At 36.3% G+C, this 13,911-nt stretch overlaps 1 protein-coding gene across 1 annotated transcript in view; it reads left to right on the forward strand.

Annotated features, from left to right (window-relative positions):
• Positions 1-10,973, forward strand: part of LOC126284728 (protein takeout-like) — a 57,391-nt gene extending 46,418 nt beyond the window's left edge. The window contains exons 5-6 of the mRNA XM_049983862.1: positions 4,433-4,582; positions 10,441-10,973. Of these exons, the coding sequence (XP_049839819.1) occupies positions 4,433-4,582; positions 10,441-10,595 (305 nt within the window). The 3' untranslated portion in view covers positions 10,596-10,973. The remainder of the gene's footprint in view (positions 1-4,432; positions 4,583-10,440) is intronic.
• The last annotated feature ends 2,938 nt before the right edge of the window (positions 10,974-13,911 follow it).

Consider the following 13,911-nt stretch of genomic DNA (forward strand, 5'->3'; position numbering starts at 1 on the left):
CTGCATTCACCACAGTGAATGCAATCTCTACATTTTATTGTCTGTTAGATAAACTAGGAAAAATGTGATATATTTTGATATCGATTCGGTAGTGTATATTGATGATGGCAAAGTTAGCTTAGCAAAAGCTTGTATGTTGGGTGAAAGGAGAGTTGAGTTATGAGATAATAAATGAATAAGAAACTGGTCTTCAAAGCTGTATGGTGAAACCATAATAACATTACTAGAGAGTGAAATGAAGGAAAAGAGAAAATTAGAGTACTATCAGATAACTGGAGATGGAGATACTAAGAATTTAATAATCAAACATGTTAAGGAAGAACTCTCATTTCACTGTCATAAGAGTAGTTCTAGAACATTATGACACAATGCCTTATGGCAATTAAAATTACTTATTGTTTAATAAATTTAAATAAGATTAAAATAATTTTTCTGTATCTTCTAATATAAGAACAAAATACAAAATTCATTAATGAAATTCTGTATTATTTTTGGTAAATTATGTATTGATAAATTAAAATTCATTACTTTTTAATCTGTGATAAAAAAGAGAATCTGAGTTTTCTGTTTCCTCCCATATTTCAGTCTATTTCATCATAACTATTAAATCTCATTTTGTATTCTTCTTCTTTATAAATTTGCTTTAATACATTAATACTGTTGGTATGTTTCTGGCCTCTCAAATGTTCTATAATTAGAGATGGTTTAAAATATTGTTTGCAAATATTATATTCCACTTTGTTTGTTATTTCTCTCAACAAAAATTTAAAATTTAAATGCAACACTCACTATAGTCATATTTATGAAGATTAAGAGTTTTTATCCTTAATCCAAAATTTTTCTACCTAAATGTGAGAATTTTCTGAGAAACAACATAATCAACACAATTTTGTTTAAAAGATTAGTGAGATAGAAGTAAATGCTTTACATAATATTGAAAACAAGTTATGAAAAGGAAATTTTTACAGGCCTCAGGAAGGATTTTAACATTATTTTACATGATAGATATAATACATTAATTTCTGGTTGTGATTTTCAGTATTTGGAAGATGGTTATATTAAGCTAAGATAAAAATGGAAAGACTTATAATAATGATAATGAAATTCATGGTTTATAATTCAAAACGTGAAAAACATGTATTTCGTAATTATAGGAATTTTGGGGTGGGTTGGGTTTGCTCTGTAAATTGTGTCCTAGTCCGCTTATCCTATCCATTTACTGCTCCTCCATAGCTCCCTCTGCAGTAATGAAAATCATTCCCTGAAGTCCTAACAGATGTGCTATCATCGTGTCTTTTCTCCTTGACAGTATTTTCCACATATTCATTTCCTCTCCAATTCTGTGCTGAGCTACTTCATTCATTACCTTACCAGTTCATCTAATTTTCAGTATACATCTGTAGCACCACATCTGAAATGTTTCAGTTTTCTTCCATTCTGGTTTTCCCACAGTCAAAGTATCATCATTCTGTTCTCCAAACGAACACTCTAAGGATTTTTTTCTCTCAAATTTCTCTTTGGAAGGAACACTTTCTTCCAGTGCTAGACATTTTTGATGCCTTCCTTCCTGCATCCTTCATTACTTATTTTGCTGCATAGGTAGCATAATTCTTTAACTTCATCTACTGTGTGACCATAAATCCTGGTGTTGAATTTTCCACTGTCCACATTTCTGCTACTTCTCATTACTATCGTCTTTCTTCGATTTACTTTCAACCCATATTCTGTACTCATTACACTGTTCATTACATTCAGCAATTCATGTAATTCTTCTTCACTTTCACTCAGCATAACAATGTCATCAACTAATCACATCATTAATATCCTTTCATCTTGAATTTTAATTCCATTTCTGAACCTTCCAATTATTTCCATCATTGCTACAGATTGAAAAGTGGGGCGAAAGACTACACCCCTGTCTTACACTCTTTTAGTCTGAGTGTTCGCTCCTGGTCGTCGACTCTTGTTATTCCCTCATGGATTTTGTACATTTTCTTAACCAAGTAACTCCCCCCATACCTTACCCCCATTTTTCTCACAACTTCGAACATTTGAGCCATTTTACATAGTCGAACTCATCTTCCAGGGCGACAGATCCTAACAACGTGTCTTGAGTCTTCTCTTCCTTCTGTAATGAACCCCAATGTCAGAATTTCCTCCCTTATGAATTTTTCTTTCCTAAAGCAGAGCGTATCATAATGTGACGTTCTCAGCTTTCATTTTCATTCATCTGTGTGTTGTTTCTGACAGTAACTTGGTTGGATGAGCTGTTAAGCAGATTGTGCGATAATTCTTGTACTTGGCAGCTCTTTCAGACTTTATTGTAGTGTAAATGATATTTTACTGAAAGTGAGATGTTATGTCGCTGGGCTCATTCATTCTACACACCAATGTGAATAGACGCTTTGGCGCCACCTCCCCCAGTGATTGAACATTATCCATCCCTTCCGCTTTATTTGATCTTAAGTCCTCTAGAGCTCTCTTAAATTCTGATTCAAGTAAGGGTCCTCCATTAATTCAATAGCGATTCCTGTTTTCCTTCCATCACATCAGACAAATCTTCCCCATCACTGAGGCTTTCAGTGTACTCTAGCCACCCTTAATTTTAATTTCACTGAAGGCTGTTATGACTTTCCTATGTGCCAAGTCAGTTTCCAACAATTCTTCCTTTCGGTTCCTTTTTAAAATTTTCATGCATCCATTATTCCTTAACTAATTCCTCTTCCTATTAGTTTCATTCCTCAGCGATTTCTATTCTGTATTTTTGAATTTCCTTGAACATATTTGTACTTCCTTCTTTCATTGATCAGGTGAAGTATTTCCTGTGTTACCCATCGTTTCTTCAGAGTTACCTTCTTTGTACTTAAGTTTATCTTTCCAGATTGTGTGATTGCCTTTTTTATAGATCGCCTTTCCTCTTCAACTGCACTGCCTAGTGAGCTCTTCCTTAGTGCTGTATCTATAGCCTTAGATAACTTCAAGTGTATCTCGTCATTCCTTAGCAATTGAATACTCCACTTCTTTGGGTATTGATTCTCGTTCACTCATCTCTTAAACTTTGCAGTCTGTGGCAATATCTGCTTCTGGTACACTTTAAAATCTAGTATCTGACTTTGGACTCTCTGACTGTCCATGATGTGATATAGCTGAAATCTTTCCGTATCACCTGCCCTCTTCCAAGTTTACCTCCTCTTCCTGTGATTCTTGAACTGAGTATTCACCATTGCTATCTGCCATTTTGTGCAGAACTCCATTAACCTTTCTCCTCTCTCATTGCTTGCCCTCAGCCCAGATTCTTCTATAACCTTTTTATTTACTTACTACAACATCATTCCAGACCCCCATGACTGTTAGATTTTCATCTCCCTTGCCATTCTGTATTACTCTTTCAGTATCCTCATTTACTTTCTCCGTCTCTTCAGTTTACAGCGTCAGCACGTATACCTGAAATATCTGGTTGGTGTTGATTTACTGTCAATTCTGGTGAGAACAACCCTATCTCTGAACTGTTCACGCTAACATACTCTTTGCCATACTCTATTCATAAGGAATCCTACTCCCACGGTAACATTTTCTGCTGCTATTGATATTACCCCATACGTATCTGACCAGAAATCTTTCTCTTCTTACCATTTCATTTCACTGGCGCCTACTATATCGAGACTGGGCCACTGCATTTCACTTTTCAGATTTCCTAGCTCCTCTTTCACTTTCAAGCTTTTGACAATCCATGCCCTGACTCATAAAATGTTATCGTTTCATCGGTTACTCAATCTTCTTCTTATTGTCATTCCTCCTTGGCTGTCCCCTCTGCAAAGTTGAATGGAAGACCATTCTCAAATCTTTTGCCAATAGAGAGATCTCCATGACACTTTAACAATTACAGCCCAATAGTCCAGTGGAGACACGTTATGTGTCTTTAATGCAGTTGTTTTCATTGCATTCTGCATCCTCATACCGTTAATCAGTGGTGATTCTTCCGCCTTTAGGTACAGTTTCCCAACCCTAAGGACGAGAGTGTATTCTGAACCTCTGTCCGCTCCTCTGCCCTCTTTGACAAGGTCGTTAGCAGAATGAGGGTGACCTTTTATACAGGGAGCCATCAGGTCCCTGTGCTTGAAAACCTCATAACAGTTTATTAACTGCATGTAATGGTTTTATAACCACCATTTTTCAACTGAAGTCACTTCCTTTAACTTGTAAATAACCATGTATTTCGCAGATTTTAAACACAGTACCGTTATGTCCAACAGTAAAATCGTGATTTCCCCCCCTCTTCCAAAATGCACCCTGTGCAAACTATTTTTGCCATTTCATGACCAACAAATATACACTTTTTTGCATTTAGCTGCCTTTAGAAATAGACTTTTGTCTGTTATTGTGAGTTTCAGTGCAATTGTACTAATATTCATTCTGTCCCCCATACCTGCAGCTAGACTGGAAACCGATGTGGAGCTAAGTGGACAGCCAACTGAACGAGATGGACAGGTGTTCTGGGACGTGACGGACTTTAAGGTCGACCTCAAGTTGAACAAGTTGTCGATAGACTTGACAGGATTGTTCAACAATGACAAGGCATTAGGTACGTGACTAGAGAGATGTTCTTGTCCTCAGAGAAATTATGTGCCTGCTTGTTCCATCTGTTGAAATATTAAGATACACGAAAAATACAGTAGATAGTTTGTGAAGTGTGGACTCTATAAAATGAAAGTCTAAGAGTTCCACTGAAACCTCTTCGACTATGGTCAGTTGTTAGGCCTGGGATTATTAGATTACTGCTAAGAGGAGTCACTGTGTTACTGATTATTGATTCTTAGAAAGAGTAATTTGAATGTGTTGTAGAGGAATTAGTTTACTACAAAAACTGAGTGAAAATAGATTCTTGCTTTTAGTGATCATTAAAAGCTGGATTTTATCTGTTAAAAATATGCAATAAAGATAGTTTCTGTTGGTTTTCTCAATTGTCAATGTTTAGTACATACAAACAAATTAAGCAACAGAAATCACTTGCTAGAATCGTTAGTTGATGTAGTAGATTATTTAATTAAGACAGAAAAGTTAATTTTTTTTACATTCATTGATACCAGATGAAACCAGTTCTGAGTTAGAAAAACAATAAGGATATTTTATGTTGTTTTAATTGTCAAAATGAAACTGAGACTGGCACTGGGTATCAATATAGTGGGATGTGACTATAAATGCAGTTAATAAACATCGTCCAGTTCTTATCAATAGCAAAGATGTAATGGTTTCATTATGCTTCATCTACTGTAGTATCGAAGACACAATACACTTTTGTGAAATACTAAGGGTGTTCAAAATGTTTTGCACAGTCATCTCTGATTTTTTTATTTTTTGCAGGAGACGAAGGAAATTTCTTGTGAACGTACTTGGAACATTTACCTGTAAATTGAACCTACCAATGTAGCCTCCATCACCTATGATGCATCTGGCCCAATGTTGTTTCCATGATGTACATGCACTTTGGCGAAATTCTCGGGGTTGACTTTTACACCATCGCTTGACATAGGAAATAAGGTCTTTCTCATTATCAAATGTTTTACCACGCAAGCAAAAATAAGATGGAGCGAAGTACAGACTGTAGGGACGTTGAGGAAGATTTCCAACCCACTTTCCTGATTTCCTCCTGCGTCATAATTGCTGTATGGGGGTTTAGCATTGTCATGGTAGCTTGATGAGCTGACCCTGAAGCTCTGACCTGCGGGTCTTGACGGCACATCGCAGCTCGCCCAGTGACAAACAGCAACGGTCCCAGTTAATTGTGGAGCGAGTTTCCAAAAAGTCAGTGAAAATGACACCACGCTCATTCCAGAATAAGGAGGCCATCATCTTTCGGCGTGCTGTTCGTGAACCTCTTGATTTCTTCTTCCAATGGGAACCCAGATCAAAACACTGTTTCCACTCTTCAGTAAAAGTCTTCATGAGACCCTCGCACACATTCGTCCTCATCGTTTTCATTTCTCTTGTGAATTATCTAGGCACCCAACGTTCACAGATTTTTCTGTGCCCTAGTGATTGTACCAGTGATACCACACTACCCAATGACAAACGAGTAATTTCGGCAAGCTGTCGTGTCGTCACACATCTGTCATTTTGGTTGGTTTGATCAATGGTCTCCTTATTCACATCACTCACAGTCGTCAATGGTGTACCACATCTTGGATTGTCCAGTAGAGAGATAGCACCTTCTGTAAACCCCTGCAACCGCCGCTGGATACTGATGCGATGCACTGTGTCCTCCACCACATAAACAGGGAGACTTCCTTTGAATCGATATGGCAGAGTCATCACCAGTCTAAAAGATGAACTGCATCACCGACGTTGCAAACTGACATCTACTTCGTGATACATTATGGCTCACCTGTAAATAAAAGAAAATACATTTATACACCACTTTATAGCTAAGTGTTCCAAGTATGATGACAAAACGTTTCATTCTACTTGTGTAAAAAATACAAAAATTGGAGACGACTGAGCAAAACTTTTTGAATGTCCTTTAGACAGCTAGTAAGGTGACTGTCTGTGTAGTCGTTATACACTTTGAAGAACTTTAAAAATATTTAAAATACCATATACATTCCCCAATGACTCTCTTACCTTCTTCTGTGTCGTGACAGCCTCATTCCTCATATACACAATATTACAATAATTTTCTTTACATCTCCCTGAATCCATTGCACAGACCTAAGATTCCCACAGTGAATTGTTACTGAGATGATGCAGCATTTCTTTGATTACTTTATTGGTTACGGATTTAAGACAGGTAGACTTTGTGTAAAACACCGTCGATTAGGGTGTCATTAGAGACTGACTGATCGTAAGCTCTAGTCAGATTACGATGAGGAAGGAAATGCAAAGTAAGGTTCTCAATTGAATCGTTTGTGCTAAGTGATGTTGAGGTAATCATCGCAAGAAAGAAAAAAAGAAAGTAGTTATTACGCTCTAGACAGGAATGTAAGCAGTCATCCTCACAAATATGAAGACTCCAGTATATTAAGCACTGCATCTCCTCGTGAGAACAAAACTAGCACTCCTTCAGGAATTTTAATTATTGGAAGTATTGAAAATCCTAACCATCCTGTGAATAGTCGTTTCCCTGCATAGCTTCACATGTTACAAAGGGCACAGGCTAGCTATAAACTCGAATAATAACAAGAAAGTTCTTTTCCTTTTGGTTGTGAGTTATTATTAACCTTCAATGTTCGTAGTATACGCTGGGTAGTCAAAGTAGTGTCCAGCCGCTAAGGTGGAACTCGGTTGTCACAGATTATGTATATTCAGCATCTATACTTGTCAGTAAATCGTATCAGAAGCGATAAACTGGGATTGCGCCGTATTTTTGTTCACCAACTGTGCTGTCTTAATAGAAAATAGTAAGATGAAGCAAATTAATACTACAACATATCAGATTATCCCAAAACTCTCTGATATAGCACTTCCATAAAATACTTTGGTTCTATAAATCCTGATAACTAGTTACAAAAAGTCATTAAATATCCCACATGTGTCTTATAATGGTTAGCACTTTTTCAAAATCTGGTCAAACGAGGAACTGTTCATCAGTGTTAAGGACATTACCAAGGAGAACCTGCATACTGAAACAAAATGTACAGATGAACCTTTAGCGAGTATGGGAGTCGACAGTTCGTCATTCTCCAAAGCTTCAATCAAATTTACTTATATGTAATTTTTGTAAAATTTTCTCTAATGAAAGCTCTCTTTATTTGTATCCTTCGTTGTGTACAGCTGATAACTGATGATTCCCTACTTATATGAATATAAGTTGGTTGTATGCTAGTATTTTCATATGAATACAGTGAGATCCATAGTCTGTAGCAACTGTTTGCTTTCTCTCCAAAAAATTCCTGGTACCTTTTCGATTTTTATCAAAATATTTACTAAAGTGGACAACAGGAAGAAAATTCGGTTGGAAATGTTTACAAAAGTGGACAACCGGTACAAAATTCGAGTTTTGACGTTCTGTATCATTGAAATTAGGCTTTTTGAATCATACATCCTGTGGATTAATTACTGCTCAAGATTTCATGGTAATTCTATGCAAGTATTCTGGTAACTGTGTGTAGGATTTACTTGATACCATTTTAATTTTTAGGTTTTCTATACCTCAATCCATAAAAATGGAACTCTTAAAGAACGACTTTGTTGTCCCTCTGTTCTGTTTGCCTGTCTGTCTAACTTTTCTCAGGACTCAGTACACATATTGAGATTTATGTCACATACTGACTGAGGTCTACCAGCCCCTGTTGGTGTAAAATAGTTAACCTGCTATGTCAATGCAAACAAAATATGTGTCCATTTATGTCACATATTTTGCTACTCGTGAAGTCACTCATCAAAAGCATTGAATAATAAAATTCGCGAAGAAAAAAGGTTTTATAGTACAACTAAAGGACCAAAATATGTTAAATTGTAGCCTTATTACATAAAAACTCTTTTTGCCATTAGTACTTAAATTTCTTTCATCCTCTTTATGAATAATAGAAATGTATTACTCTATTTACTAAAATGTAGACTTTCACAGCCGCAAATATCATGTCCATTATAATTATCTAGGCTGTTATGCCTTGGTCGGTTGATAAATTTTGTCTCAATTCCCAACGTTTCGTCAGTCAGTAGCGAGCCAGTGGGTGTGTTGGACCTTCTATCGAGCTACAGACCCCATTGAAGATGTCTCCCGCAGTCGGAGACGAAACGTTGGGAATTGAGACCAAATTCATCAACTGACCATGGCATAACAGCCCAGATAATTATAATGGAGATTAGTCTATTTAAACATAAAATGGAAGTTGTAGTCATGATTTAATAAGTAAATATCAATATTTTTTCAATACTTCTCTCTCTACAATGTAGACATAAGTTCTTTTCTCTCTTGTATTTGAATGTCCAGGCCAGTCTGAAGGACTATTTTGATATGGTTTTTCTTAATGGTTGATTTATGTGTAAAATTTATGTACACAGTTTATGAATATTTCATTCCGATTTCGCCTAACTGTGAAAAATTACAATAGGGAATGCGAAAACACACAAATATTTTAAACTTAAAACTTAACATTAAAATATTCTCGAACGTCTTGGAGTTACCAGGAGACACACTTCGCAATTTCTGTATCGATAACAGGAAAAAATCGTCGATGGATGAGCTGGTTATAAACATATTTAACTACATTTGTAAGGAACCCTCAGAGAAAGAGTCCTACTCGCACTTGGCCTTCTTGTTTTACTTGTAGTCGAGTTTTGACTTAATTCAGCAGAAACTCTATTCTATTTTATGGTACAGTTATTGTTGGTAGGCACTCCATTGCTTTTAGTTAGTACCTATGTTCCGGCTAATGAACCAAAAGCTAGTTATCTCCATATTCTGTACGTGGTACATATGTATAGATGGATGCACTCAGTTTACAAATCAATAAATATCTCAGAAGCTCAAATTTATTAACAAATAAGGACGTTTGTATCTTACACATAAATTCTGTTGTTAATAACCATAGTTAAGCTACAAATTGAGAAAATATGTATTTTTATTTAATTTGTGTATTTCTGCTAAGAACTACTTCCATTTAAAAATAAAAAAAATTATGTTGTATATGAACTAAGCACCATTTAATTTAAGGAAATCATCAATATGTTGCAAGAAGCGATCTAAGATGGGACGATTTCAGTTTAGATTTCTAATTTAGTTTGTTACTTGTCAACATTTTTATAAGTTAATATTTTTGCGACATCATGCTACATATTTCATGGTTTACCAACAGCTTTGTGCTGATTATTACTGTTTGTGAATTATAACGAATTACTTAATGCAAGTATGTGTCAAACAGCCTAAATGCAAGAAAATAACAATACCAAAGTCAGTGGTTAAACAGCATTAGTGAACTGTGGGAAAATGCCATAGATGAATGCACCTCCCACACTCTTGTAATAAATAGTTTATTTTAACAATTAATTAACTTTTTCCAGAATATTAAGACTTTGATAGGAAACATGTAAAACATGTTACGAATTGGATTTGCTTCTCTTTGAAAGCTGCAGTGATGTGAAGAGCAAAACTGGTGAACCTAGCTGTCTCAGAAATACATTTAATGAGTTTATAAGAATTCAAATTTTCGTTGTTGTGTAAATATTAGCTGCTGAGACATCGAGCGTATTCATAAACTCCTGATAATAGGCCACATTTGTCTGTGGTGTTATCTGATTTATTGCATACTATACTTCCTAGTGTTTTGATAAAATTTACATTCTTTTAAATACATTTGGACTTAATTCGAAACTAAATATATGAAATTTCAGAGTAGTGAAAAACCTCAGTGTTTGACATATTAATTTGATAATTTGATGCTGGAGAATGAGTATGGCTGCGTGAATGTAAAAGTAATTGTGAACTGTATGTGGATGTTACAGCTGACAACACACTCAAGTTTCTGAACGAGAATTCTGAAGAGATTACAAAGGAGCTGAAACCGGCTATAGATGAAGCTCTGGGCGTCTCCTTCAAGGAAATGGCCAGGAAGGTGTTTGGAAGTGTTCCCTACAACTCAATCTTTCCACCTTCATGAAGTGGCGCGAGATGTAGGTTTTGCCTTAGAAAAAGTACTTTATTAGCCCTTCACATAGGTGAACGTTAGCTCAGTCCAATATCGTACACTGATGTGCTCTATCATACTTCTACTTCCTAGAAATAAATGATTTTGCTTCAATTTCTGTAGCTATTTTGCCCATTAATAAACTACTTTGCAAAACTTTTGTTTCAAAATGTATTCCAGAAAATGCTTTGTTAAGTCTTTAGGGCGTTCTAGTCCATCTACTCTGATGCCATTAGACTTTAATAAACAAGATACCAGCACCATGTAAGCGATGTTTAATGTGTGTGGTTCAAACGATTCTCGTTCTATAATTCATATATTTCGAATAATAAATTCCTTTTTCAAAATCATGGTATAATAATCGTTATAAATTATTTTGTTACATATTGTTAACATGCAGAGTCTAATCATAAGACTGAGTAGCTCCTTAAAAAGAGTTTCATCATAAAAACATGCTATTGTATGCCATCACAAAAATATATTTCCATCATTTGTAAGATAACTGTAAATAAATTACACTCCTATATTTAAAATTAAAAACAGGTGTTATAATTTCAACCTGTTTTGGTCATTATATTTGTATGTTACCATGTGCTAACGTTGTAAGACACGCTTTTATTCGTTCTACAGCAAACGTTGATGTATTTAAACATCTACAGAAAAGACATACTCAAAGTAAAGGCTTTGATAAAAGTTTTTGAAACAGAGTTCATGTGCATTGATTCTCTTAGTATTGTTGTCACTTCATAATGCACTACACCGAATTTAAAAATAACATGCCGGATTATATTTACTGCCTGCTACTCCTGCCTTTTGGATATGTATCTATGATGAGTGTTCTCATGTACTAATTTAGTACTATTCGCTTATATTGATTTAAATTTCACATTAATAAATGCATACATTCACAGCAAAGATGTATATAGAGCGAGGCCTTTGTTCAAAGTTTAAAAATAATTGTACATATGCAGCTATGTCTTCAAACTCCTCAAGGAAATATTCTAACACCTGCATATCAGTGAACGTCTGAAGTCGTAAATCCAAGGAAAAAAGGGATTGACAGAATGACCTTATGTGTTTTAAAAATATTAATTTGTGAGGCAGTGGTGTTAAAATCTGTTCTACACCCCACTAAGCTAGTGGCAGTACTGCCTAACTGGAAACCGCCAATACAAGATACAGTATTAATGATGTGTCTATCTGGTACCCTGGAAAGTCCAAACGAAGCAATTTGGAATCTGACTAGAGAAATGGCTTCTTTTTTCAACTGGTGGAAGAAAAAAGTGACATTCGAAATTATATGGGCGTTAGCGCCAAGGTCTCTCTGCAAAGACCTTAACCTATCAACAGCACATACACTTTATCAAACGACTGTTCAACCTATTATATCATACTGTATTGTAGGACGTGCGCCAACTTGCAGTAGTAACATCAAAGACCTTCAGATCCTAAAATCTTCTCTCTTTTTTTAGGATTGACGATCTACCACACATCACTAGGTAACTAGAACGAGCTAGAACAATACACTACACAAGGTGGCATAGATATAAAGTGCCCCGCTGCTTACAGCCAACTAGGAAGCGCACCCAGACTACACCAAAAAAACGTCCCCTATACCTTAATCTCCCCAGAGTTGATAGGGACACAGCAGTGTGGCAATACCCCTCTTAAAGTGTCAAATAACGAACTTTTTTTGTGAACTTCAACACACCGAGCTATAAAAGCTGTAAGACTTCAGGTCACACATTCTCTCTCTCTCTCTCTCTCTCTCTCTCTCTCTCTCTCTCTCTCTCTTTCTCTTTCTCTCTCTCTCCTCACACACACACACACACACACACACATAGAGAGAGAGAGAGAGAGAGAGAGAGAGAGAGAGAGAGAGAGAGAGAGAGAGAGAGAGAATGACTTTTGAAATTACTACGGATATCATAGTAGTAGGACGAAATGACTTTGTCCCATTTTGTATGCTGAGTCTCGCCCTTATGGATTTTAAATACCTCTCATAAAGAAAACAAATTATACTACGAAATAAAAAAATAGCTAAAATGGAGTTAGCTGGTTAGATAATGAACATCAGTGTAATAAAAATCTTCTGCGGGTTAACACTGAATATTGTGCCTATTAACGTATTTGGATCGTACTTGTCATTGTGCCCCGAAGTTGGTAGTGCCGTCGCTGCTCATGGGAACCTCACTCTTCGACAGTGGTTGGGCTGCTCCTGAGACAATCCTGTGCTTTCACAAAAAATAACATAGTGATAACAGAATGCCAGGTAAAACGCTATTCTAGATGACTTCATTTGAGCGAGTACCTAGTGGAAAATAACAGGCGTGTCACCTACGATATCTCCCCTATGCCAAACAACATCGATTATAAAAGCATCGGACCTGCGAATGCCAAGTCAAGCTTTTCTCACATGACATCCATGGTACAAGGTAGTAAGAGAGATGAAGACCATTTGACACAGCCCAAAACCTACCCATGTTCTCTAAAGTACGATCAGACGTCGCATCGATTGACAATTGAGACTGGATAACATGTCTCGGTAGGGAGAGTGTACATGTTATCTTGGATTGAGAGTTGCTGAAAAATTAGAAGTAACTTTGTGAATATTCCAGAAATGTGTGTCGGAATCTCAGTGGCGGACGCTGCATGTTAATGGCCTCGCCGAGAATACTGATAGTAGCCCCATGAGTGCAAGTGAAGGCTAGCCGAGAGCAGTAGATGCTCGTGACCTTTCTGGTGTTGGTAATATTCTGCTGTTGCTGAGTACGTTCTACCACAAGACACTTAGATACCTTTTGAGGAGATAATACCTTAATCACTTGGTCTGTCGGCAGAGCAGTCATTGTGCTTACCTTGTAGTACTATTAACCAACTGCTGTAATTTTCTGCACTTGATTTGGTGTTCCTTGCGTCTGGTGAGGCAGTCACAGAAGGTATGCTGCGAAAGACAGTTGGAAGTTATGAAATGATTTAGTAGTAATTTCTGTGTGTGCGCAGGTTTCCTTTAAATAATTGTGAGACGCCCTGCTTCAACTGCAGAACAGGACAAGTAATTTAAATTGTCTAAAAGGGCCAAAATAAGGGGCTGTCAGCTACACTCGAACATACAACTTTATTATTGGATCAAACATTACAAGAGCCCAAAAAATAATTTTTTTTCAAACACGCAACTTTAATCTATGAGACTTAATTACTGGCTGAAAGCTACTTCAATTTAAAAACGGCTGAAGGCCAGTAACTTAAAACGTAAGTATAATCACAAATTTAGAAAGCAAGCCTTACC

The sequence above is a fragment of the Schistocerca gregaria genome, chromosome 8 (assembly GCF_023897955.1).
Source record: "Schistocerca gregaria isolate iqSchGreg1 chromosome 8, iqSchGreg1.2, whole genome shotgun sequence".
Taxonomy (NCBI): Eukaryota; Metazoa; Arthropoda; class Insecta; order Orthoptera; family Acrididae; genus Schistocerca; species Schistocerca gregaria.